Below are 27,635 nucleotides of genomic sequence, written 5' to 3'. Positions count from 1 at the left end.
AAGTCTAACAACAAACAGAGATCGAGATTAAAGTCATAGACAAAGACAATCTATGAATACACAGGGAGCCCAGAGTGCTAAAACGCACGGTCATTGGTCAGGACCAATGATTAAAATTCTCGTCTTTTAGCTAGAGGATGCTTTGAGCCATTCACCCCCTGATGTCAAGAAGACAATTATGTCAAATTGTCTGCTAAAATCACTTGCAGCAGGAGAGAGAGTAGCCAATCAGTCTTTCCTTGCTGTTTACAAGCCAATCTCAGCTCATCATACGGCGAAGAAAAAAAAAATGTCTGCTCGCGGACGTGCTCAGAATCCGTCTTCGCTCAGACTGAGTCAGAGCTTTGTTTTGTTTTTTTTATCCTGTATGTTATTTGAGGTATTTGGCAGTTGATTGCGCACGCACAAGTTTCACACTGGTATCCATGACTTTTCAAACAACTTTTCATTCCGCAAGTTCACAGTGCCTGTGTAGTATTTATGTGCTGATACGGAAAGTCTTAAAGATCCCCTCCGGACTTGCTTTAAGGCTTTTAAGATGTTTTGAATAATCAGTGTTGTGTTATATGTTTTTTTTTACACAGGTTTAATTACCTAAAAATTCTTAAATTAATCTAGTCTCTGTTGTAACTCCCCTGTCTTTCTTCAGGTCCAGGCAAATGTTGAGAAGGCATTGACGCTGTTTGGCCAGCTGCTGACAAAGAAGCACTTCCTGTTGACGTTCATCCGAACCCTGGAGGCTCAGAGGTGTACATCTTTCTTTCTTTGTTATAAATAAATAAATGTTATAAATATTTATTTATTTTTTTAAATATTATTTTACAAATTCCAACAGCTTGAATAAACAATGTCTCCCACTTCTGAAAAATAACAACATAAGAGCAAAAAAATATATCATTCAGCTGTGGAAATGCAGAAAGCAGTTAAGCTGCTGGTTTAGTTCAGCCAAAAAACAAAAATGCCCTCTTGGAGAGAAACACAGTTGTTTGTCTTTTGAAAAGCATTTTTTTATTACCTGTTTAATTTTACAAATATGACATAAAAGGCTGTGTTTTTGCCTTGGATTCAGACAATAAAGGCAAACTTATAAAAAGAGTAAAAACATTTGCTTAGAATTACAGGAAAGCACCGAATGGTTTATGGAAAACCAGAGTCATAGATTAAATGTGCATTAATAGTTAAATGAACTGTTATGAGGTTGATGGTGCACGTGTATTTTGATGAGTTTTAATTAAAGAGTTTCAATGTATATCCAGGTCATTTTCAATGCGGGACAGAGGCAATGTGGCATCTCTGATCATGACGGCGCTGCAGGGGGAGATGGAGTACGCCACCGGAGTCCTGAAACAACTGCTGTCCGACCTGATAGACAGAAACCTGGAGAGCAAAAACCATCCCAAACTGCTGCTCCGGAGGTGAGGAAGAGACGGGGAACAAATATAGACTACACTGTAAAACATCATACAGGAATCAAATAATCTGTTATCTATATATGTAGCCTACATTTATTAAACTCAAGTTGATTTAACTTATATCTAATTCAGACTTTTTGAATTTAATATCTGAAGTTAGATAAACACAAAGATAAGCACATAGATAACTAGGTAGAGTGAAGATGAATGGCAAGAACTAGACAGAGAAGAAAAAGGAGATGAAGACGTACAGGACCAATTATTTATACGTCGTAACAGAAAGTTATAATTAGAAGAACAAGTGAACCACAAACCAAATCCAAGTATCTGTTAGTAAAATGTATCTACCTCTTAATCGCTTCATCCAATATTTACAGTCCAACTAGCAGAAGATAAATTAATAGCATCCACCATAGCTTTACTGATGTGGGAACAAAACATAATGAAGTCTCACACACTCAGAGTCATTGTTACCAAAGCATCACATATTTCACAGGACGGACAGACGCAGACTTGTGCTGGGAGGTAAAAGCTCAAATCTGGGCTCGTCAGACCTGCCCTTCCACTCAAAGGGTTATAGTGCTTTGTTTTATGGGTCTATAATTTCCTAATTATTTCCAATACATTCGCTGTAAAATATGTATCATGGAGTGTTTTGTTGATTTGTAATAAATTAATTCTATTTCATTGGCTTTTAGTCAAAGCACAGCAGATCAGGTCAAATTACAAAAATGTAAAGATTTGCCCACAGCCAAGCTTGCAATTCAACATATACTCTGTAAATATAACATTCCCAATAATACATTAATGATGAATTCATATTTACTTGAGTTTTCTTCACTTTTTGCCTTTTAAAAATTGGATCATTTTACCTTTGAGGGCCATAACAATCCTTCAGAAGACAGTTCTCACAGCTCATGTCCGCACTGAGGCCATTACTGGCTTTATGGCTTTACTGGCAAGACAAGAAGTTGGTGTCCGCAGGTTTAAATGAAACAGATCTTCTGTTACATTCCTCTGGAAAGCAACTAAACTCTCACCAAACCTTCTGTCCTCGCTATTGTTTGTAATTACTACCAAAATATGTAGCTCTTTCCAAGAAACTTCCTAGGAAATTATGAGGAAATTATAGACCTGAAATATCCACGAAAAATTGTGTGTGTTTTCATAAAAAAGGTACTCAGTAATTTGTGGCTTTTCTTTTTAATGTTGTGTCTTTTTTTCCCTCTTTTCCTCAGAACCGAGTCTGTCGCTGAGAAAATGCTGACCAACTGGTTTACATTCCTGCTGTATAAGTTCCTGAAGGTAAGCCTGATGACGCATAATCATATAATATCTTCATTCAATCTGTTTACTGTGTCTTTTAAATGCTAAACAATAGTCTTCATCTAAAGTGGATTTATATTGTGTGCGTCTATGCTGCCTGTATGTTACAGAGTTTTATTAAATGCCTCTGGCTTATATTATTTCTCCACTGCATTTATCTCACTGTGGTTATTAAAAGGGTTTTTTTTTTTTTTTTTTTTCCAGCTGCATATTTTCTTTGCCTTACACATACAGTAGATAATCAAAGCCTCCCAGCAGCACGCGTTTCTTCTTCTCTAAGTTGTTTAACGTCCCTTTTTTTTTTTTTTTTTTCCTTCCGTCCTCATAATTTCACTCCTGTAGCCGACATGTCCTCTTCCCTGATCTTAATGTCATCCTCTGGGGGGGGGGTCACATTGGTTGTCATTATACTGTATACTGAGCATGATTATAGTGCGGGCATGTGTAATGTGCTGAAAATACATTCAAACTGTTATTTTAAATCCCTTTTACTTTCAGCCAGAAAATAATAAATACATGTCTCTGACCAGTGCATTTCTGATTTATAATTTCCACTGTTCGTTAGCTATGTAGGAATCCGAGCCTATTCATCTCCCTGTACAGCAGGAGCCATCATTATATCCTCAAAATGTAAATATGAGCATACAATTAGGGGAGCCTTAATGAAGGCGGTATGTGGAGGAAGGGCAAATTTCTTAGACAAGCATGCAGTGGCCAAAGCGACGAAGGCGGAAAGCTGAAGCTAAAGCACAACAGTGTGATGCATGCTCTCTGTGACTCGTTAGCGGCTACCCACCTAATTGGCCCAGATGCTAACAAGGTCCTTAATGCGTACAACACTGGAACGAAGAAGGGAAGAGAGAGAGAGAAAGTGAGAGAGAGAGAGAGAGAGACAGAGGGGCAAGGAGGGAGGAGAGGAAAGGGTTAGAGGCGAGCATCAGAGGTGGTGGGCAGGGGGGAGAAGAATAGCGGGAGACATGACAATTAGGAGTTAAAAAGAGGAGAGGAAGAGAGACAGGAAGAAGGTGAGGAAGAAGGAGGTAGGAGTTGCAGAGGGATAGGCAGTGTGCTGTAAGGGATGTAAGAAGAGGAGCGAGGATGGAGGAGGGAAGAACATTCAAGTAACAGGAGAAAAAAGGCTGAAATTAAAGCAGACGGTGGAAAAGACATCGGTAGCAGGCGATCCTCTCCTAGAAATGACGTTTATACACAAGATAGCAACATAATTAATGTAATGAGGGAATGTTTTGTAAATTTACATATTTGACAGGTTGCAAATATGTTGATACTGAACATATCAGTAAAATGTTCACGGACAACGAGTTTTGTTTTGCAGTGGCTACAGCATTATCAAACCTTTTTATGGTTCTGTTTAGACTCTCATGGCACTTGGTTAAATTTAGGGGAAAGACGGTGGTTTAATAAACGTCCAAACAGCCAGTCAAAACACGTGTTTATTTACATTTAATCAAAACCACCGTCTTTCCCTGGCCTAACTAAAGCATAAGACAGGACTGTGGATGCTTTGTACGGCCATCGTCCACCCCAACCACTTCCTGTTGACACAGCTGCTGTTAATAAATTGAGAGCTTCATTCAAACCCAGCCAGTGATTACGTTGCCACCACAGTGTAATTGAGAAAACAGTTCAGTTGTATGTGAACATAATTTCTTGGAGACATGGTTGTAGCAGGAAGGTTGAACAGAATGGAAGATGGAAATTAGTTTGTAAGTAGCAGGATGTGGTTGCTCAGTGTTGCTGAGATGGATAGAATAAATTAAAAGTTACAACATCATGATTCCCCAAAGTTTCCAAAGATGTGAAATATGTTAGTTGTGTGTGAAATCATGCACAAGATATCTGCAATACTTCCATCTGATGGAATGATGCTACAATACAAACTCGTGTTTGTTAGGTTAGACTGGTGCATAATATTGTCGCTTGTGACTCTTCTGAATCAGGGCTCTTAGCTGCTAAATGCTCCACTATGTTCACCAGCTAGTAGCTAGCAGCTATAAAGCTACTGAAGAGTTGGACGATAATTCTCTGTGGGTTCGACACTACTTTCACACACACATGTAATCCATTGTGAATACAAAATTTTAACAAACAAGTTCTGTTTAAATCCACAGTTTCTGTCCAGAAAGCACTGTGCATACAGTATCTTTGGGGTCTAAAAAAGTATCTTATTTTTGTATCGAGTAGATTTTCTTCCTTGTTAAAAACATTTACAGAGGTGACAGCGCTCCTAGTGGTCAAAAACTTTACACCTTTAAACGACTTCAGGAGAAATAAGGAAGAAAACAAGATGCTGACACTTCCACTCATGTGGCACACACTGTTTTGTTTCCATAGCAAAGGCTCCAGTGTGGTAAAAGATCATTAGTTACTGACATGTATTTTTCAAGCAGCTTGTTATGACCCATAGCTGCATTTTACTGTTAGTCGACCTCTAATGGCAACGGAGGAAGTCCGGTGACGCACGAAGAGCGACAGAACCCACAAATGCTGAATTTTTATCGTTACCGTGACGATGAATTGCAGTATATCTTATCCTATCTATCCTATGGCTCATATTCGGGAGAAGGGACAAACAATCTGACCAAATATTATCTGACCAAAACAGGTGACTACTACCTCAGTCTGACGTGACGTATAATATAAAACCCAGGACATTAGCATCATATACGTCCTAAATAACAACAGTAGATACAGGAGGAACATAGTGTATGTGTGAATGTACGAGAAAGAGATGAAGAAAAATCGAGGAGGAAAATCAAACAGTAAAAGGTTGAAGATTGGTTTCACAGGGAGAGAGGAAAAAAAGAGGAATGTGTTAGAAAGAAAAAGTGAGTTGTTGAGTGTGCTTGAAGGTGAGACAGATAAATTAGTACTTTTCCCTGTTCTTGTCTGGACCCTCATGCATCTCCTACACACACACACACACACACACACACACACAGGCTGAAGTATATCCCTGAGCACTGCGCGGTCGATCATTAAACTCTCGTCAGGATGAGTATTGGCCGTGATGTGTCCTCTCTCTCCCCTCTAAACTGCCGCCGCTTCAGTCGGGAGTGTTTTCCTTGAGCCCAAGTGATGACTAATGACACCATTGATTGGCAAGTGTCTTTGATGGAGGGGAGAGTGGGAAACATATTTATAACATCTGCGTCTAGCCACATAAGCTCTCCGATGTAAACGATGGGAGAGACCTGAAAAAGATTTATATAACTGGTGTTTTCAGTCTGTCAGTCCTCCAGACACAAAGAGAAAGAAAGAGATGTTTACATAACACCACAGTGTCCTTCACATTTTCAGACATCACATCAAGAAGATTTCAAGGTCTGATGTCTAAAACTCCACTGCTGTGTTGCACCACTTGCAAAAAAAAAACTGACTGGTCCGTCTATATTTTCCTCCTCCTCTTCTGTCTGCATCTCACAGGCTGGGAACTTGACTGCAGTGTCAAAATGACCATTTCCACATCTGGTTTTGAAGATCTGATACCAATTTAAGCCAATGCTACGGTGGCCCTGAGTGCTCAAAACACATGCAAATAGACAGAACCCAAGCAAATTCAGAAAAATATATCTGCATCCATTTGACACGCGTGTGCTGCAAATACTCACAACACATCGGAAGTGTTTTCAGGGGACGCGGAAAAATTGATGAACCTGGCTGGGACGCACTTTGTTGTTTAATGCTTTGTGCACTTTTGAAGTTAAAAGCATTGAACAACAAGTGTGCATGTTGCATGGATGTGTTATAAATGCATCCATTCAAGTGTGTCCCAGCCGGGTTCATCGCTTTTTACTGTCCACTGGAAACACTTCCGTTGCGTTGAGAGTATTTGCGGCGCATGTGTTTTAAAATTGATGAAGAATGATGAAGAGAGATGTTTTCTGAATTTGCTTGTGTTTTGACTATTTGCATGTGTTTTCTTAAGTTGAATGCGTTGAGCTCTCAGGGCCACCGTACAATTCCAGTTTGTTTGACCTGTCACTTCATGGTGTGATCAGCACGACGAACAACTGTAATACTCCTTCACTAAGTAGTGGAGTAAAGTTTGAGAGATGATACATTTAATGGTTTTTATTTTTTAATCTGTGCTGGTTTCACTCATTAACCTCTCTTTACAGGTGGTCTTAATGTTTTATTATAGAAACCTGTTTGCTTTTTGACCTGGAATCCACATTAGAGACTCACAGCTCTGTGGGTGGTTTTTGCACGTATACACAGCCTATTAAAGAAAGTTATGCAAACCATGAGTAATAATGACTTTTAAGTCATCAGAGAGGTAAAATTCTACCAGTGGACAATGACAGGGAATTTTACTAAGGTTATGTAGCCAATTTCTTTGGCACGCAACAGTCAAATTGCTTTCTTCTTTATTCGGGATGACACTGAGGTTTTGTGCCGGTAATATGGAAGAAGGGCGGTGGAGCTATAACTGGCATGCTTGGTCTCATGCAACATGTATTCCTGTTCAGAGGGAATACACAAAATACGGGAGGAAAGAATTGGAAATGAATACAGAGCAGCAGAGAAAAACTGGGTCTGAAATGTAACTTAAAGATTTGATTTGAAGATTGTGCGCCTGGGAAAAGCAGGTGTAAAAGGAGTGAGGCAGACGGACAGAATGAGAGAGAGAGAGAAAAATGCAAATTAAAAAAAGTGCGTGAAGTTACCGGAGCTCAAGAAAAAAAAGGAGCAGCAACACCACAAACTGCTCCACACAATTTTACCGCAATCCACTCTCTGCTTATTTTCCCAACATATAGCAGCTGAAGATGACTTTAGGCTTTGTAATTAATATTTCCTCACATACAGCCTCCTGCTGGATGAAGTGTCCTCTCCTCAACCAATATAACAAGTTTGGTGGCAGAAAACACTTCCTTGTACGTTTATTTCTTTCTAGAGATGCACAACTCGTGTCAAACAGCCTGTTACTTTATTTAGTGACACTGTTAATCAAGTGAATTTTGTGCAGCTCATTTACATTCAGTTTCTTAATATGCACTAAATAGAACACAAAATTTTGCAGGTCTGACTGCATTTTTGCAGATGTTTCTATATACTGGCTTTAAATTGAATCGCTTTGTTGTTATTTAAATTCTGTTTTTAAATGACTATTTTTACTATATTTTCTCCAGCCAGACGATTATGAACCCTGTGAGATGAGTGATGAAGAAAGAAAAAACATTTTTCAGAATCTTTTGTTGTGAAATTGTGGACAATGTTCCTTCTCTTAGAGCCTCTAACCGTTATTCAAATGAAAGAATTTGTGCAAGGAAAATCACTTCCTGGTAGAACTGCTGGCAATTCGTCTGTCTCTGTTTTCTCTCTGCCTAGGAGTGTGCTGGGGAGCCTCTGTTCATGCTTTACTGTGCCATCAAGCAGCAGATGGAGAAGGGACCCATAGACGCCATCACAGGAGAAGCCCGCTACTCCCTCAGCGAGGACAAGCTCATCAGGCAGCAGATTGACTACAAAACACTGGTCAGTAAACCCACTGTGTCCTGGAGGCTTGTGTCTGCCTTGCTTTGGTCTGAATCACTGCATGACTTGTTAAGTTTGAGTCACATTTGATAATGATGGAAAGTTTAAAGCAAACTCTGAGTAATCATCAGTAGAAATGTGGGAGCCTCCTTTTCCTAAATTAATCTGGACTCTGCTGTGGGGGGAAGGATTTCATCCAGGGTAAACACGCAGCTTCGGCTTCAGTTGTGTTTGGAGTGAGAATATGATCTGGCCGTGAATCGGCCCAGCTACTGCTCAGCGTTAATCACACTGTCTTTCCAAACAAAGCACTTCAGGTTTGGATTGGAAACGTACAGACAAACCTGGTTGTCAGCAGGATCTGCTGTAGTTGTTTTGGTCGGCATCCAAGTGTGAATCCTGAGTTATTATTTTCCCTAACAGTCTGAACGGACTAGGAAAATGTCCAGCTGATAAAATAGCTGCAAACAAACTAGGTGTGAAAATGTTCTCAGGTACTTTCAAATGCACCTAAACAATCATCTAAACATGTCAGTAGTTCGCAGTGCTCTTGCTGTGTCTCTACTTAAGCCTTTTTCTTTTTTTTTTGTCTTTTTCCATTTCCCTTTGTTTCTACCTGTTTTTCTGCCAGACGTTGCACTGTGTGAACCCGGAGAATGAGAACTCCCCCGAGGTGACGGTCAAGTGTCTGAACTGTGACACCATCACTCAGGTCAAAGAGAAGCTGCTCGATGCTGTGTATAAGGGCAGCCCCTATTCACAAAGGCCAAAGGCTTCTGATATGGACCTGGGTAAGACAGACAGTGCTGTACATGCATGCATGTGCACGGGTATAATGATGGGAATGCACCCCAGCTTGTTTCAGCTTGAGCACACCCCCGTTCACATTATTCATTTAGATCCAGATGACCAAGACGGTGGACCATAGCTGCACTGGTCTGAACCGCTACCTAATGTTAGTAGATGCGGTAGAGGTAATGGAGATGGTTGGACAGGGGAAAAAGGATGTAGATTTTTACAATCTTTAATTATTTATTATTTATTGATTCTATAAAACAGGATATTCTGTGGAAAAGGGTGAAAAACTGAAGCTACAATAGCCACCACAGTCTGGGACTAGAAGCAGTTTATAGTCAAATTCAGTTTATGGTATAATTAAACTTATATTAATGATTTTTTTTCTTTTTTTTTTGCTGCTTGGAGGCAACGCAACCTGTAAACACAACATCCACATATTATCAGCTTATAAAGTGGCTCATTTACATAACCTGCAGGCACAGTGTAACATAAGCATTAATCAGGAGTCACGTCCGTGTCCGCACCAATTTCTTAGGAAAATAGCTGCTAAATATGTTCACAAACTGTGCCATTTGGTGGTGAGCAGGTAGTGTGCAGTGGGTTTATCAGAGCTTTTTTGTTAAAAACAGCCACCTGCTGCTGCTGCTGCTGCTGCTGCTGCTGGCAATAACATTGGATTGATGAGAGCCTTCAGAATGAACCAAAACAGTAGAGTTTGCAAGCAAGCGGACTGAGAAAAATGAAGCGCCAAGTGCCAAAAAACTGCAGTTCCTCAAATGGCAAGATGCTGACGACAGAGCAGCTCACTCTGAGCTACAAAGCCACTCTTCAGAAACTCAATGAGTGACGTCACAGAGGCTTCGTCCGTCTTTATTTCCCATCGATGGTTGCAATCCTGAAAAACTGAAACAACGAGCTAAAATCTCAAATGCTCCACAGAGCTGAAGGGAACTGTCAGAGTCAGATGAGCCATTGTTGATTTAAAAATATTAATTTGAGCAGTTTTTTTTACTTACTCAAAAACATGAATTGATAGATTGAAAATTGATTAATTCATGTAAACGGAAGATGATTAACATTAGATTAACACTAGAAACAATTAAAACGATATCTGATATCTGTGTTTTGATGGCCAAATGAAACATAAACACAAATACTCACAAATAGAGCTCTTGTGCTGTGTTCTTGTGTTTCTCTAAACCTCTCGTCCCTCTTTTTGAAGAATGGCGTCAAGGTCGGATGGCCAGAATCATTCTGCAAGATGAAGATGTCACGACTAAGATCGACAATGACTGGAAAAGACTCAACACCTTGGCTCACTATCAGGTACTGGAGCACTCAAAACGGGCGCGAGGCAACAGTCGACAGCTAAGCCGGTTTCATACTGAGAGTATTTTGGTGTGTGTTTTGCTGCACAGGTAACAGATGGCTCAGTGATCGCCCTGGTGCCAAAGCAGAACTCTGCCTATAACATCTCCAACTCCTCCACCTTCACCAAGAGCCTCAGCAGATACGGTACGGCTATCGTTCTCCTCCTCTCTTGATCCTATTTAAATCATTCTGTCAATGATTCCCATTTCTCTAACTGCCCCCCCCCCCCCCCCCCATCACCCCCTAACTCGCTTTCATTCGCTCTTTCTCTTTGTTTATCGTTGCCATGATTGGCCTCCATTTTTTTTTTTTTTTTTCACCTCCCTCTGAGTGAATAGCAATCCTTTTTTATCCATCGCTATCAGCCCAGGCCAAGGCTATTCCACGGCTATTTCCAAGCAGTCCGTAAATGACAGGCATTAAAGTAGACACCTTGATCCCCAGCTGAATGAGTGAAAGAGAAGCGAGGGAGAGAGACAGAGAGAGAGACAGAGAGAGAGACAGAGAGAGAGAGAAAGGACACCTGGCAGTTAGATAGACAGATAAACACAAGCCCAATATCAATATGGTATACCTTCACTAGAAAATTAAACTATATAGAAGATAAATTACTCTGTAGTAAAAAAACTGGGCCCTTGTCTGATACTAAGTGGTAATGACCCTCACATACACACAGCTGTCACTGGTCTGCTGTCGTCCCAAGGCGACTGGATTTCCTTTAAAACTACCGATGACTAAAATCAAACATTTGAGTAGAATTTATTTTTTATTTTTTGTGTGTGGTATGAAATTGGACATGTCCAGTTTTTTCAGATGCTGGTGACAGTTGTGGAGCCTGTCAGCGAATAAACCTTTATTGAAATGTACAAAACAAGAGAGGAGAAGAAGTGAATGGGATGAGGAGTGGACTCAGAGAGGAAAACAGATTTTAAAGTTGGACAGGTTGAGATTGTGGCGAAATCTGATTGGCTACCGAAAAACACCATGTAATAACTGTTTTTGTTGGCCACTTGGATGCTGCAGAAACAAGCTGCAAACACGACGCTGACATATTATCATCTTTTAAGTTCGTATGGTAAATATGTCACAGCAGCAAACAGCTGTCTGTTTATACATCCAGGAGACACGGAGCAACAGTGTACAAGGGGTTAAACAATATGGCTCTCAATAGGAAAACTACAATAATACACACTCTGATCATTGTTTATAGGAATATATGAATGTATATTTAAATCAATGAAATTTTGTATCTCTGCTATTGATATTTATTTTTGTTATTTCTTTTATTTTCTGCACTCGGGTCTCACTTGTACATGAGATCTCAATCTCAGTGTGACTTCCCGATTAATTCAAGTATATCTACAAGTAGTCATGAGATCAAGTGTTGATACAGAAAATGGCTGCTTCAAGTCGAATTTCTCGACAAATATCTCAAATTGTGCTGTATCTATATGGAGGCAGCTTGATTTGAATAAGTTTGTAAGCATAGGAATCAGTGTATCACACCACTCCTACACTGAGTGATGGACTAATGAGGAGAAATGTAGTTTGGGTAAATTCAGTTTCTCACACTGTTGAAACGCACCGCTGCAGCTGCTTTGCTTCACACTGAATACATTATTATTATTTTTTTTAAATGTGTGGTTGCTTGTTCATCTTTGCTTTTTGGTTCGACTGTGATCGTGTGGGTGTGTGAGTGTATGCGTATTTATGAACAGACAGTGGCCATGATAGGTTTGGAATCAGAGCCACTCAGTTCCCCGCTGGCAAGAGCAACATCACCCCACTCAGCCTCTTTCACTTTTCTGTCCTCTGCTCTCCCATTACTCTCCATTTCACCCCTCTCTCCCCTGACCTTTTTGTCTTTCTGTGCATTTACCCCACCCTCCCCTGTCTTTCCTGTCACCCCCACACACACATACACACATTCAGTCTTTCCCCTCCTCTCTACATCCTTTCACCAAACATAAAGGGATTGCAACATGCATCAGCATCTCGTTCTCTTTTTTTTTTTTTTATCCCTCCACCTCTTCTATCCATTTAGCTGTTGTTCCTTCTTCCCCAGGAGCAACATCTACTCAGCAGATCCTCATCTCCCCCTGTGCACCTCACCTCCCTGGTTATACCCCCCCCACCCCCTCATTCCTAAATGGATATGCATAGGATATGTCATAGATGATTTGCTTCACTCTAATCAACGTCGACGCTCACACCATGAATAATGAAAGCGACACAGATGACAGAGGAAAGGGGGGGGGTATTACAGAAACACACTGTGTTTTGGGTGATTGTTGGTCTGGTAAAACGCCCCTAACAAGGAAAATTTGCTTTTTTCACAAGGTTTCTATGGGAAACTGACATAATTGTGTCTTGTGTGTCTGGGTTTAGAGAGTATGCTGAGGACAGCCAGCAGTCCAGACAGCCTACGATCCCGAACGCCCATGATCACCCCTGACCTGGAGAGTGGCACCAAACTGTGGCATCTGGTGAAGAACCACGACCACTCGGACCAGAGGGAGGGCGACCGAGGCAGCAAGATGGTCTCTGAGATCTACCTGACCAGGCTGCTCGCTACAAAAGTAAGACAGCGAGGGCGTAAAGTACTTTTTTTTTGTTGTTGTTGGTTTTTTTATTGTTTTTTTTTACCACATATATATAAGTAAAAAAAAAATAGATACTGCCCAAGCCTAGCTGGACTCAGTTGCACCTGAGACCATCCTGGTTTGGTTTGTGAGAGGAAATCTGAGACCGGCCTGTATTTCTCAACTAGAGATGGGTTTAGAGTTATTCAACGGAGTAACCAGCACTGAAGGGACCAGAGCTTTAACACTGTAGGTATTGCAACCAAAGCCAGTGAAGCATTTATCATGTGCTTGACCACAGGCACAATGGTGGTAGAGATAGGCTGAAGGAGAACACACACACACACACACATGCACACACACATACACACTGTCATGTCTCCATGACCTAACCTCAACATGAACCTTAACTTAATCTTATAACACGTCTTCACCATAAAATTGAATGCTTTACATTAAGGGGGACTTGCTTTTTGTTCCCATAAAGAAGAACAGTCCTCATAATTTGACAGTGTAAACAGATGTAGGTCCCCACAACACCAGTAGTACCTGAATTACACATACACACACACATAAACACACACACAACCAGACCCATAACCATGCTCTCCATCTTAGAAAACATGCAGCATGAGCCAATCCAGCTGTCTCTCCTTTTCTCCTTCAGCATCTCTCAGTTCACTGTCTCTTCCCTAATTGTACGAGGGGGAGGGAAATATAGCAATGGGCAGCACTTACAAGCGAGCTGGCTTTTCAATTTCCACTCGTAATAAGAAAAAACAGATTAATAAAAGGTGGGCTTGTGGTGCAGAGTTCAGGGAGGCAGATACAGGAGGTGTCGGGCGACAGGTAATTTGTTGAGGGATTGAAGATTTGGCCATGCATGATGAAAAAACAGAGAGGCAAGTGCAATTGAGAAGCTCATCTTGTCCCTGTCTCTCCATGGCTGTCTTTCTGCGTCGGCCTGCCCGGGCGTCTCATCTATGCAGATCTCAATACTTTGATCCGCGACTGGGACAGAAATCATTCCTGTTCCATTTCACGACGACTGACTAAATACGATCCCTAAACATTTCCCCAGTAATAGATTCTGCCAGATGGAGAAGTCAGGGAAACAAATGTGTTGTTAGGGAAATTCACTTAGCTACATTTGATGTAATTATGCTGAAGCATCGTCATTGGAGGAAAGCACCATCCCAATCCAAGAGCTGGGGCTCCTGTTTGTGATTCTGCAGAGCTCAGTGGGGAGAGAGGCAGTCGCAAGAGCCAGATTTATTACTCTGATTCCCAGTGGGGCCATTCATACTAAAAATCTAAACACTTATGGCCCATTCAGGTGCTGTCGGTACAAGTGGCTGGAAATGGTGCACTATATTCTGTCGTACAACACTGTGAAACTATGTTTGTGGTCATTCTCCACCTTGTCCCTGAGGTTGCATGACATGTTCCTCTTGTCCCTTTAATTAACGAGTAGATTTGAAAATAAAGTATATTTGATTTTGGGTGGGGAGATGTGTGGATTGGTCATTAACAGCAGCACAAAAATGCTTAACACATGAATGACCAAAATCAATGTAAGTAATAAAAACACAAACAAAAAACACACTAAAACAAAGGTCACAGCAAGCTGCCATAATAAGACAATATGATCTGTCTGAAAATGTCAAAAGAAAATCAGAGACAAACTGCCAACAAAATGCTTCTGTATAATAATTTAAAACCTTAATGTCCAAGACAAAGCCATTTTGACCATATATTGCTGCACAGCAAACAATTACAACAAGTTATGGTGGTACATACAGTGCAGGTTGCTGTTTATACACCGTGTCAACTGGTATTCAAACTGGTATTCAATTTATTCCCCCACAAAAAACATGGAAATTGCAGAACTCACATTTTTTTAATTTATTTATTTATTTTTCATTAATTTCAATTCTTTTGTTTTTCTCGTTTTCCTCTTTCTGTCACTCAGGGTACGTTACAGAAGTTTGTGGACGACCTGTTCGAGACCATCTTCAGCACGGCCCACAGAGGCAGTGCGCTGCCACTGGCTATCAAATACATGTTTGACTTCCTGGACGAGCAGGCCGACAAACACTCCATCACAGACTACGACGTACGGCATACCTGGAAGAGCAACTGGTAAGTGGGAGGGTTGCTCTCTGTTTTACCTGGAGCAACTGAAATGATGATTACCATGGATGTACATGTATTATAGAAACTGGATACAGTTTCCAAGATGGCAGCCCATTCACAAATGAAAAATACAACAATAATATGTTTGGTGACTTTTAAGTATATATTCAAGTCATTCTGAAGTTGCTTTTCTTTGTCTTATGTGATATTAAACCTGTCGGTCAGACAAAACAGGCAATTTCATCACATCACCTTTGGCTTTAGGAAATTTTGATGGGATTTTCTTACTATTTGCTGACTTATTTATTTACATCCCAATATTAGACCCAATATTACAGGGTGTTATCATGCAAAGACTGACATTATCATTGTGTTATACGTAGTTTTATTCATTTCTTTTGTAATGAATGTTTTAGCCAAAAAGGGGACATTCTCTGCATTTTGGGGTCTAAATCATTGTGTTTCTGGCGGCTTGGTAATCACTGATGGAGGGTGGAATTCGTGGTCAAAGTATCTTTAAATGGCCATGAAAATGAATATTTTATGGAATAGGATGTGCTGATAATGGTAGTGTTCTATAGCCCGTCTGCTAATGTCTGGAGAGTAAATACCAAAGTCATTAAATCAATAAATCTAGGTCTGCAAAATGCATAGAAAATTTAAATAGTTGCTGTCGGATGCTTGGTCATAATTTACTGGGTGATTTAATAACATCTTCAGACTGGTATTGCAATATTTGTTTCCATACATTATTTATTTCCTTTTATTTCATGAAAACAGGTTTTGCTATATTTGCACAGCATTTAGATGATCTTTGTATAAAATTCTGACAAACTACATTTTCTACCAGTCAGCTGCTACACTGCCTGAGGGCCATAGTACCTACTCAGCAAGATTAAAATAAAGACCGTATGAACCATTAGGAAAAACAAGGTTTAATGCACACAATGCACTAATCAGTGCTGGAAATGAAATAGTTCTATATGTACAATAGTAAATTAAGCAATTGAGGCAAGGCAATCAATCATCTTAAATGATGGTGTAAGACAGCTGTCACAAGGGGCGTGGTAATATAGGCTATTACCAGGTCACATTTAATTACTGCATGCTTACTCTGTATTTTTCTTGGCTTCTCCAGTCTTCCTCTGCGGTTCTGGGTGAACGTCATCAAGAACCCCCAGTTTGTATTTGACATCCATAAGAATAGCATCACGGACGCCTGTCTGTCTGTGGTGGCCCAGACCTTCATGGACTCCTGTTCAACGTCAGAACACAAACTAGGAAAAGACTCGCCTTCAAATAAGCTTCTCTACGCTAAAGACATCCCTAACTACAAAAACTGGGTGGAGAGGTAAGTCAACGTTTAACCGAAACAAAATGACATTCAGATCAACTGCACTCAACTAGAGATTACCAGTATATCCGCAGTATATCCTTATGAGCTGGGGTAAGCTGAAAACAACAGGAACCCATTTCCACCCACTTCATATTACGTCATGCGGCTGTGCCTCCCAATCCAGTGTTAAAGGGATTTAAGCAAGACAGCCATGCTAACCAGCTGCTAGCTGCCACGCTGGCCCACTGAATAAGTTTTTAAAAACACATTCAGTGACCGACGTGTCTCACACGGAGGCTACGACAATGACAGGAGCACCAACCCGCAGATGAAAATGCAACAGATACCATTTTTACCGGTCAGCACGGCGGCTAGCTGCTCACTCTCAGTCCTAAGCAGAGAGGCACACTCATCTACTGGCAAGGGGGGGAGGAAGTGGTGGAGGAGGGGGATGTAGAATATGAATAGATGGCAAATGATAGTTAATCACAGTAAATTGTAACTTATAATATTTTATGTGGAGTTGTTGGAAATCATTACTTTTATAGTACTGTTTTTCTTTGTATACATTAGTGAAAGTTATTCATGAAATCATGGAGAAACGGGCTTAAAACAGTATTTTTTGTCCTTATGTCCAGCAGCTACCGCTCTCTTGTCACGACCAGCAATCTTGCCGACAACATCTCGTATTGACATCTCGTGTGGTTCTGTGTGATTTGGACAACTTAATGTTATGCACACTTTGAGTTAGCCCCCCCCCCCCCCCCCTGCAGACAGACTGCTCTCAGCTGAAAAGGTTCACAATATGGCAAAAGTGTCTGCAAAGAAAAGTGAGAGACATGAGATCAAAGTTATTACACTCGTTACACAATGTTAAGGAAACAACAACTGTGATATAAAAGGAACACAACAGGTTGAACTTTATTTTAATCATTTAAATCATTTCACTGAAGTGTATAGAGCTGGATTAAATTAGTATAAAGCATTTATGTCCTGTAATGTCCTGTACAGAAATCTTGCTCCAGGATTATAATGTATAGTACACACAGCGTAAAGGTATCAGTACTATCAGTTCTGTCTGTGACATTTTGAACCTTGTGAATTCAGGTCAAAGACCGATATTGTGAAGAAAGGAAACATCAAGGATTCGTAGAAACTGTTTGGCCTCTCTCTCCAAACAGAGGCTCCCTCTGCCTCACCCTACATCTTTTATTCAGTGCCAGAATGTTTAACTAAACTCAATATAAGTTATGCACCACTGACGCTTGCAACACTTGTCTTTTCCACTTTTTGGGAAGTGTCCAATAATCGCTAAGGAGCTTTCCTAGACTGCTACTTCCCAGACTCCTTGTTTGGCAATGTGCTTTGCGGTTGCTCCCACAGCACGCAGTGATGTTGAGATTTTACCGATACCCAAATTTCCAAGATATCACATTCACAGGGCAGAAAACAGCTACTGTTGATGGGAATAATTACGTGTGAAACAAAAATAATCTGAGTAAGGAATTTAGCTGAAAAGTAAATGACATGTCCAAAGTTCAATCCCCTTTTTCTTCTTGCCGGTGCAACACTTAAAGAACAACATACTTGAATGTGCTACAGTAAGTCCTAAGGCTTTCAGAGAGCATTTGGAGGCAGTATGAGATAAGGATTTATAGGTGAGGGTTAATTGGGTGCAGTTAAACCTCGTTTCTATTATGCCTCCTAACCCACACTCAACCCCAACCTGCCCCGCTGCAGTAAACCTTGAGATAGTCGAGATATGGATTCTGGAAACAGGTTGAGGTACAGCTCAATATTGGGATATATTCTTAATATACTGAATTGTTAACTGCTTGCCTCACATTCACTGGGCTTTTTGCTCCTCTGCTGCAGCCAACAACACTGAGTCGATAATGGGAAGGTTGCTGTTGCCCATACAGAATGGACCTCAATAAGTGAAGTCAGGATTAGGGACTGTACAGAAATTATTAGGGTGGGAAGGGAGGATGAACCTTATATGTAATTTAAAAAAAAAAAAAAAGGCTCTCCCCAGTGTTATTATGTTATTATTGATATTTTCTTTTGAGCCTTGACTTAGAAAGGCATTTAGGTCCTTATGTATTCGCTAACCCATTCTTTAGGTCACTTACCAAAGCTCATTACTATGATCGAAAGCTTTGCCTTCTAGCTCAGCTCCCTCTTCACCATAGTGCTCCAGTAGTAGTAGTAGCTGTAGTAGTAATAATAATAATAACAATAACAATAATAATAATAATACAATGCACCATGTCCCTACATGTCATTTGCGTAAATGCTATATCTCAGGAAAGCCTTGATTACATTTCATTTCAATTTCATGCACCATTTTTGGCCATAACTCAAGAATTTGTGCGTTTATTATGACACGATTTAACACAAATGTTTAATAGGACAAAATGATGACGTGATGACAACACATTATGTTCTGCAAAAACACTTCCAGCCATTATTCAACGCTGTAACTCACAAACAAAGGGGGGAGACTGTGGCAATTTATAGTTTGTGATATACAGTCCACTCCTCAGCTTTGTAGTGATGCAGTAATTTCTCTCACGTGTCCATTTGTCCAGCTAAAGTGCCCTTGAGCATGACACTGAAACATCAGCTCAATACTGGGCATGGAAGTTTGAACTGCATCAGTCCTCCTGGTCACCAGCGCCCAATGTTTGCATTCATAATATCTAACTACCAATAATTCCAGACTTGTAAGTCAAGCTTGCAAATGATTCTTCAAACCTCTGCTTGATCTCTCTTCCAGGTATTACTCCGATATCTCCCGTATGCCAGCCATCAGTGATCAGGACATGAGTGCCTACCTAGCAGAGCAGTCCCGCCTGCACCTCAGCCAGTTCAACAGCATGTCTGCACTTCATGAGATCTACTCCTACATCATCAAATACAAAGACGAGGTGAGCTCCCACTGGATGTGCAATAGAATCAAACAGAATCCAGTGCTGGAATTATTTGATAGCAGGGTGTGCTGTTTTGTCGTCCCCAACCTGCCCCCCTCCCTTCACTTGGCTTGACTAATACCATGAGGTCATTTTAATTCAATTACACTGATAACCAGTCCACATCAGTACAGGCTGGAAGGTATTATCACCATTAGGATGCACATTAAGGCATGAGCTCAACACATTATGGGCCTAATGGAGCTTCATTGAATTTATGTGATTTTTTTTTTTTTTCCCAAAGACCTGCATGTACAGTATCCTACTGCTGCTGCTTGATTAAAAACTTGACATTTCTGCATGTCTGTGGTTCATCTGTTAAAGGAATAGTTTGACATTTCAGGAAATATGCTAATAAGGTTCCTTGCTGAGAGTTAAAGGTAGAGTAAGCAATGCTGGAGAAAGACTTTTCAATTGACTGTTCAACAGAAAAACAAATACATCCCTCCCTTCAGTGCTCCTTCAGACCGTAAAATCCTCTGCACATTGTACGGACAAGAACGACACAGCGAACTATCACTACAGTTGCTGCTGTAGAGTGGAGTTAGATGAAAAGATCATTACCATTCTCCTATCTGTATACTGTATGAAGTGTTCAAACGAATTAAAGAAACAATATATAACATGTTAATTTACAAGCTTTAGAGGTGCTGGTAGGTGGATTTTGTTACCTTCAGACAAAGCCAGGCTAGAGTCTTCCCCCTTTCCAGTCTGTGCTAAGCTAGGCTAGCCAGCTGCTGTGAACAACTTTATATTTGGCGCTCAGACATGCGAGTGATATCGATTCTTTTCATCTAACTCTGGGCAAGAAAGCAAATAAGCATATTTAACAAAATGTTGAACTTTTCCTTTATGTGGTCAAGCTGTAAATTGTGACTCACAGCACAGTGTTTCCAACCAGAGTATAAGACAGAGTAGTGACTTGTGAATACTTGCAAATTAAATTGTGTGTGTGTTATTTGCTTCTGCTGAAAGAGTGTGTGTATGTGTGTGTGCTAAATGTCCTATTTTAAGTGGACTGATAATGTAGCCTTAAATCTGTAGCATGCACCCTACTCTAACCCATTAAGACTCTGTACACACACAACTGAAATGACAAAGAAATGTCCCCCTAGCTATTTAATCTTTCCTCTGTCTCCTTATCCCTTCTTCTCTCCTTTCCTGCCTCATTATCCTTTGTCCTCTCCATCCCCTTATTTTCTCCTCCCATGAGTCACTGCGGTTCATACCCCCCTCTCGACTTTTAACCTCCTCCTCCGGCTTCTGATGGACAGCCATATGTCCTTTTCAACCTCTGCTTTTCCCAACTTTAACAGGCTTTTGTGTGGTGAAAGATAAGTTGTCTCAGCCTCTTTCCATCCCCTCCTCTCCATCCCTCCATAGCAGCAGTATTACAGTAGTTATGTTGGCTGGTTGCAGGTGGCTCCATTCAAACCAAATGCTCCCCTTCATTACAGCCTATTATCCAGATGTAGGCAGCTGCACAATCCCTGTCGCCTCTAACACATGCCCTGACCTCACACGCACGCACAAACACGCACTTAAATGTACACAGTCGCATACACATGCTAGTGCACATACACACATCATTATGAGAAGACAAATGCGCACATAAATACAGTCTTTTTGCACATACTGTACCAGCTCCTCCCTCCCTTGTTCATGGCACACAAAATAAAACACACACACACACACACACACACACACACACACTCCTGTACACACTCCCAGTGGCCCTGAACATGCCATTGTGGACATCTCACTAGCCCTAACACCTGGCCGCCAACCTCTGTTTAAAATGTAATCACTAACAGGGAAGCTGAAATTAGCATCAGAGCACTCTCTCTGCTAAAGAGCTGAAGTGTGCTGCGTGCTACAGCAATGAAAGAACTGATAACAGCTATCTTTTTCCATATCTGTGTCCAGATCCTCTCAGCGTTACAGAAGGATGAACAGTCGCGCAGACAGCGGCTACGTGGCAAGCTGGAGCAGGTGATCGACACCATGGCCCTGGCTAGCTGAGGACCGGCCAACCGCACGCCTGGGCTATTGGAGAACTGGCCAACCAACACGCCTTCCCTGACAACCTTTGATGCCCGTGACATTTTGACCCTCGACATTTGAAGTCTGTCGTCATCACCCTCACAAACAAACAACCAACAGCAGCAGAAAAAGACTGCAAGGACACAAGCACTCAGCAGCAGCAGCACACTGGAGAGACAGCAGAGTTTGGAACTACGGCCCCTCCGGGCGGGTTGGCGTTTTGTTGTTTTTAGTTCTTTTTTTTTTTTTCCCTCTGAGCCACCAACCCTGCCATGAACAACCAAATCAAACTCACCCTCAGTTTCATCAAATATGGACCTCAGCTCAGGAGAGCCTTTATTTTCATCAAGGCCCTCATCACGTCGAGACTCCTATGGGAGTAGCAGTTGGGTACTTTGGCCACAATCAGGAGCGGTACATGCACAGTGGTGACCAATAACTCATCTAGCTGGATACAGAGCTGAGATGCTAATGGAAAGGTACCAGTCACCAGCTGGTAGCTTTCCACAGCCACAGGCTATGGTTCAAACTGTGAGCCAATAAAAATCCAGGATATATATATCTCGATACTTGAGCCCTTTCTTTTTTCTGTTTCTGCCCTCGGCGGGCAGGTCAGAGGTCAGGCTACAGAGCAGCAGCCATGGAGCTGGTAGAGATTCAGTGTGTTGCTCAGAGACACTTCGGCAGGGTGGATGCTTGGCAGCACATAGGTTGCTGCCACTGCAGGGCAACCAGGAGGAAGGACTTTGCAGGGAAACTCTTCCTCCAGTACTGACTCTCCAACTCTCTCATCAACAAGAACTCCACTGTAGTCAATCAAAGGACATTTCAGTTTCAGAACTCTGCATTTGATTTGTTATTGCATTCAATTCTGTTTCTCCCCCTGAAAACTGCCTACTCTCCCCAGTGCTGTGCCACTTGTGTTACTGCTGAATTTGCACAACAAAGCTAAATCAAAAGAGAGAAGAGGATATATGAATATATATAGATATATAAATACAAACCTTTTGTTTTTAAAACAAATGAAAAGTTGAAAAAAATGTTTTCCATTTAAATGTACAAAAGATAAGTTCGAGAAGAGGATTTGATATTTCCAAGATGAAAAATTATGAAAACACAAGGAAAAAGTCGTCCTGTGCCATGTTTTACTTTGAATGTTGTTTAGTGCAAAGAGACTTCTTTTCGTTAGATGAAATGTGCTATGATGAAAATGTTGTCATGCTTACTGACTGAAAGTGAGAGTCTAAAAATAGGTAACTGGCAAAAAAATATATATATATATAAATCTATATATATATATATATATATATATACATATATATATATACATAAATATAATTACAGACACTTTCTATATTTCATGAGGTCTTGGAGCCGTTGTGTGCTACATCTTTGGCTCCAAAGAGACTAAAAAGACTAATGATGTCTGGAAGTCACCTGTGAGCCAACCGACCTACAGTGCTCTTGTGTTTGTTTTAAAGAAACCAAATACACCTGGTCAGCTTATTTAGATGAAAAAAAAAAGTCATTTCTGTGGAGGCCAGCCTCGTTGCTCCATGGTAGCAGACTACTATAGAGGAATTAGGCAGTCATTTAAGTTTGACCCTGCAACTTCTTGATCTTCTTGTTTTATAGACTTCCCCACTTGTCTGAACCATTTTATTAGCTGTGCCATCCAGTATGACGGCTAGTTTTGGTGTGAAACAGAAGACAGTGAAACAGTATTGTCTGGTTTTGGCTTGTTTTTTTTTGTTTTTTTAGTCTGCAGTTAATACAGTAAAAGCTAAAAGTTCAATTTTTTGAAATGTGAATGTGGTTTATGAAGAGATGATGAAATGTAGCTTGATTTATGTGAGTGTTTTTGTACCAGTTGAAGGCCTTTTTTTCATTCTGTGGTTTTATAGGGGTATGAAAAAAAAAAAGTTAAGTACATGCTGCTCCGCGTTAACTTGCAGTGCTTCGAAGAACATGCATTCATAAACAAGACATTCCTTTCTCCTATGACTGTAAAAGGGTTACAAGACTAATAAAGAAGGTTAGAAAATACATTTTAAAAAATGATTGAAAGGTGTTAAACAAAACCAGGGTAATGTATACTGTATGTTATCCATCATGTAAAAAGCAGAGCACACACATCTTCAACCAGATCAGATAGTTGAATTCAAGACAAAAAAAAAAAAAAAAACTCCTCTACTTAACCCTGTGTGTTTCTTTTGATACAGAATGTAAAACAGGTCACTTTAAAAGGAAACAGTTACCAATGCCTCACAATCATTTTCATTTTCTTCCTCTTCAGCATTGCTTCCCTCAGATTTATTTTCCCTGGGGTATAGTAGAAAGGCCTCTAACCAGTTGAAACTAGAGTCCTCAGGCAAGTCCAAATGGCACAGAGCTTTGAAGTTACATCAGGAACCTGATACACCAGGGCTGTTGTGAAAGGCCTGGTAGGTTTATTTAAAACTGGAAGTTACTATAACCCTTTGACTTATCTTTTCTTCTGGCTAACAAGCCCACACTAAGACAGTTTGAGAAGAGGAAACTGAGATGGCAGCCATTACTAACTTACTTTCTTTGTTTTTTTTCCATCTTGATGATGGATCATTGTGATTGCAGTAAGTGCTGCTCTTCAGTGCAATCCAGCAGAGCAAAGGGAAACTCCTTTTCTAACACAGCAGCAATCCATCTGCAATGAGACCTGCACCCCAGTGTTCTCATTCTCCATTGTCTCAAATTCTTGGGACATGCTGATTGCTCATGCTGATTTTAGGCTAGCAAACACTTAGAAACTTTCTCTGATTCACATTCACACGATTAAGGATTTATTCTAAGTTTAAAATGTTATCTGGAAAAACACACTCATATGTTTTTGAATTGTAATTATAAGTACAGTAAGCTAAGATTGCAAATCTACAATCAAGGGAGGTTTAAAACTAAATTATCAGGTCAAATAAATGGAATGGAATTTAGCTGGCATAATTGTAGAAATCTGTATTCCACAAGTTTAATACATGTGGAAGTTGTAGTGACTAAATCACATTGTTTTGTTTGTTCTGAATACAGAAGACCCGTAGCTAGAAGACTAAGTGTGTGAGCAACACTTCAAAAGCACCAGATGGAATAACTGACATATCCTGAGTGATAATTGTTCAGTCACAGCTATTTTACAGAATGAAATTATAGGGCAAACTCCCCTTTGGTGCAAGTGGTTTTCAGTCAACATTTGTGGTAAATTTGCACCTTTGACCCTTTGGATTTTGTCTTTTGAGGAGCAGTCTCTCAAAACCTGGAAAATAACAATGAAGTTTTGAATGAAGATTGAAATAACTTTAGTTATCATTTCATGTCCCAGTAAGGCACTGGTAGGCGCTACCCACGCCATGTTAGCTGCTGCAGATGATTAGCTAACTGACATGCTAATTTAAAAGTTGGTCAGATTAATGAAACAAACAACATTCCCGAGTTATATCCACATAAAAATGAACAATATATATTCCCTACAGTTTTCATGTTTGAGGTGTAAAAAATGTGATCAGTTCCCTGTTGAAGCCCTGTGGCTCAGTAACACACAAAATTTGGAAATTATTTAGCCAACTCCAGCTTTCTCTTTTTAAGTCATCAGGATGGTAAATATTTTTTCAAATATAAAAAAAAAAATTCTTTAGTCCAACAAAAGTAAATTCCCCATGATAGATTATTGTTTTTTTATTAAACCCTTTAATAATCCAGTGTACATTTTCTTGTCACACTAAGATGCCATGTTTTCAACTGACAGCATAAACATGTTTGGACAGAATGAAACGTACTGTATGTGCTTCAATACTTGAACCACTGATCTACACAGGGTAAAACAACATACAGGACCGCTGACCAAAGCTTTATTCATCCACATCAGGAGAACATCTCCGTGACAAGAAATTATCTTTGATCCATCTGCTTTCAGTTCTTCCACAAAAGGATTTTGCACTCACTTACAGTCACTTAAAAACCTCCTCATTGAAGGTATTTAGTGTTTGTCTTTATGCTTGATGAATGGTGAAATTGAGATGATGTTACTTCCATGTACAGACAGTCATTAACACATTTTGTTCAATTTAAATGAAGGACTGAAACAGTCTGAGGATGTGGACCACTGTGTTGATGTTTGACTGCTATTCACTTGCTCAATTGTTCTTTTGATGAAGACTTGTAAAGATGATTTTAGTGATGTGGAAAATGTAATGAGGCTTAGTTAGTAAGCCTCATGGATTACTTTGTAGGGTGTAGAAAAAAAAGAGAAAAAAAGTTCAGAAAAATGGCGGGATAAGGCCCACATGGTCTCTGGCGCTTTTGTTTCTTAGCTTTGCTACTTGTTTTCTGCTTCACCACTTGTTGGGGCAAAAGATGAAAAGACTTGGGCAAGGCAGAGGAAGTGCTTTGAAGGCCATGGTACCGCTTCATTTTCCACTCTGTTACATCTGTGGCATTCAGTTTCTCCACATAGAAAAAGACAGTGGTGAAGGAGGGAGAAAGAGGTGGAGGGAGAAATTCTCTCAGTGAATGAGCGATACAAAACTGTTCCCCGTGCCTTGTCAGCCTCTTACCATACTGAAAATTATGTATATTTACATAATACTTAAGAATATGATTTAAGATAGGTGTTAAAGATTGGTCATATAAATATATTTAAATCTACAATTTGGCAACTATTGTTTATTTTAAAGTTGCTTTTTTCTGAGCGTGAAATGAGAAGGTTGATACCTATTTCTTACAAAGCTGCAGTAAGGATGTGTTTGACCTAGCTCAGCATAATATGTGAGAGCTTGCCTGGCTCTGTATGTAATGAAAAAATAGGAGTAGCTACCAACGCCTTTCAAGCTAATGAGGAAGAAATTATTTATAATTTATTTAACTTTGGAATAGACAGATAAGTAAATGCAACAGTTTGTAGTTTGGGGTTGGAAAAACAAGATACATTTCTTAGCAAGTTAGCTTTGGAGACGTTGAGCATGATATGCTCTTTCAATGTTCATGCTAAGTTGAGCTAAGCTAACTACATTGTGACTCCGGTTCTGTCCTTAACACTGAGACATAAGATTGATGTTGTCACTCTTGTAAACAAAGTAACTTAGCAGATAAAAGAAATGCTAATTTGTCCTTTAAGTATGAAGCTGTTAGGAGATGGTTAGATTAGCTTAGCATAAAAAGAGCTAGCTTTGCTCTATTTGAAGGGAAATAAAAAATCTACAAGCATTAATACAGTAAGCATATAAACATGTATGCTGTTAATTTAACCTTTAAACAGAGCTAGGCTAGCTGTTTATTCCTGCTTTTAGCCTTTCTGCTAAAAGATAACCTAGCCTCATGGAGTTTACATAATAGTGGTGTCAGTCTACTTATTCAACTCTCCAAAAGAATGTTAGAAAGCATTTTCTCAAAAAATGTTTCCAGCTACCAGCATGATTTTTTGAAAGCATTCTTTAAATCTATTCTGAAGTATACCAGAAATATACTTTTCAATATGGGCTGTCATGTTGGTGGCAACATGACACCACCTCCCACCCATAGAGAGACACACCACCGCACAACCTTAATATGTCCCCGGTTCATCTGTCATTTTTGATTTGCTCCCCCTCAACAGCAACACTTGTGGGTTTTTCTTCCCTCCAGCTCCAACTCTCCAGCTTCCTCACCTGCTGAGTTCACTTTGATTAAAGTACATTTCAGAGAAGGAGTATAGGACGTAAAATATCTTCACACACAGATTAAAGAGGAGAGAGGTAGAAAGAAAAAAATACCTTAAAGAGTTTTAATACTTTATGAATTCTGATACCTTTTTAAGAGTTTCAGACTTGAAGCTGCTGTGACAGGTTTTGGCTGTTTCACGCCCGTGTAAATATCCTGCTCTTTCCTATTTTGCAGATTTATTACGTGTAAATAGACACGCATCAAGGAGAGATTAAACATGTTTTTTGCTAAATCTGGCTCGTCTGATGTTTTTATTCCCCCTCCCCATCCTTGCATACTCTCAGAGTTCTGGATTTGAAAGTTGGACAAGTTTTAGGTTTATCTCAAGTGCACGTCACCACAGGAGAACTTGAGAGATCAAAAGCAGCACTTAAGTATTATTGTACTCTATGTATTCTGGAAAAAGCAAAATCTACTGCTTCTGTTTGATTTT

At 40.1% G+C, this 27,635-nt stretch overlaps 1 protein-coding gene across 2 annotated transcripts in view; it reads left to right on the top strand.

Moving 5' to 3' along the window:
- The window catches only part of LOC130175415 (plexin-A1-like), a 260,949-nt gene extending 233,515 nt beyond the window's left edge, over nucleotides 1-27,434 (top strand). For both annotated transcript variants that reach the window (XM_056385882.1, XM_056385881.1), the window contains exons 22-33: nucleotides 650-747; nucleotides 1,257-1,415; nucleotides 2,651-2,717; nucleotides 8,094-8,240; nucleotides 8,872-9,031; nucleotides 10,261-10,364; nucleotides 10,457-10,553; nucleotides 12,798-12,988; nucleotides 14,964-15,133; nucleotides 16,266-16,478; nucleotides 19,243-19,393; nucleotides 21,362-27,434. In XM_056385882.1, the coding sequence (XP_056241857.1) occupies nucleotides 650-747; nucleotides 1,257-1,415; nucleotides 2,651-2,717; nucleotides 8,094-8,240; nucleotides 8,872-9,031; nucleotides 10,261-10,364; nucleotides 10,457-10,553; nucleotides 12,798-12,988; nucleotides 14,964-15,133; nucleotides 16,266-16,478; nucleotides 19,243-19,393; nucleotides 21,362-21,457 (1,653 nt within the window). In that variant the 3' untranslated portion in view covers nucleotides 21,458-27,434. The remainder of the gene's footprint in view (nucleotides 1-649; nucleotides 748-1,256; nucleotides 1,416-2,650; nucleotides 2,718-8,093; nucleotides 8,241-8,871; nucleotides 9,032-10,260; nucleotides 10,365-10,456; nucleotides 10,554-12,797; nucleotides 12,989-14,963; nucleotides 15,134-16,265; nucleotides 16,479-19,242; nucleotides 19,394-21,361) is intronic.
- The last annotated feature ends 201 nt before the right edge of the window (nucleotides 27,435-27,635 follow it).

This window comes from Seriola aureovittata, chromosome 9 (genome assembly GCF_021018895.1).
Source record: "Seriola aureovittata isolate HTS-2021-v1 ecotype China chromosome 9, ASM2101889v1, whole genome shotgun sequence".
In the NCBI taxonomy this organism is placed as follows: domain Eukaryota; kingdom Metazoa; phylum Chordata; class Actinopteri; order Carangiformes; family Carangidae; genus Seriola; species Seriola aureovittata.
Note: the sequence above shows the minus strand (reverse complement) of the source record. Positions and strands in the feature narration are given on the sequence as shown.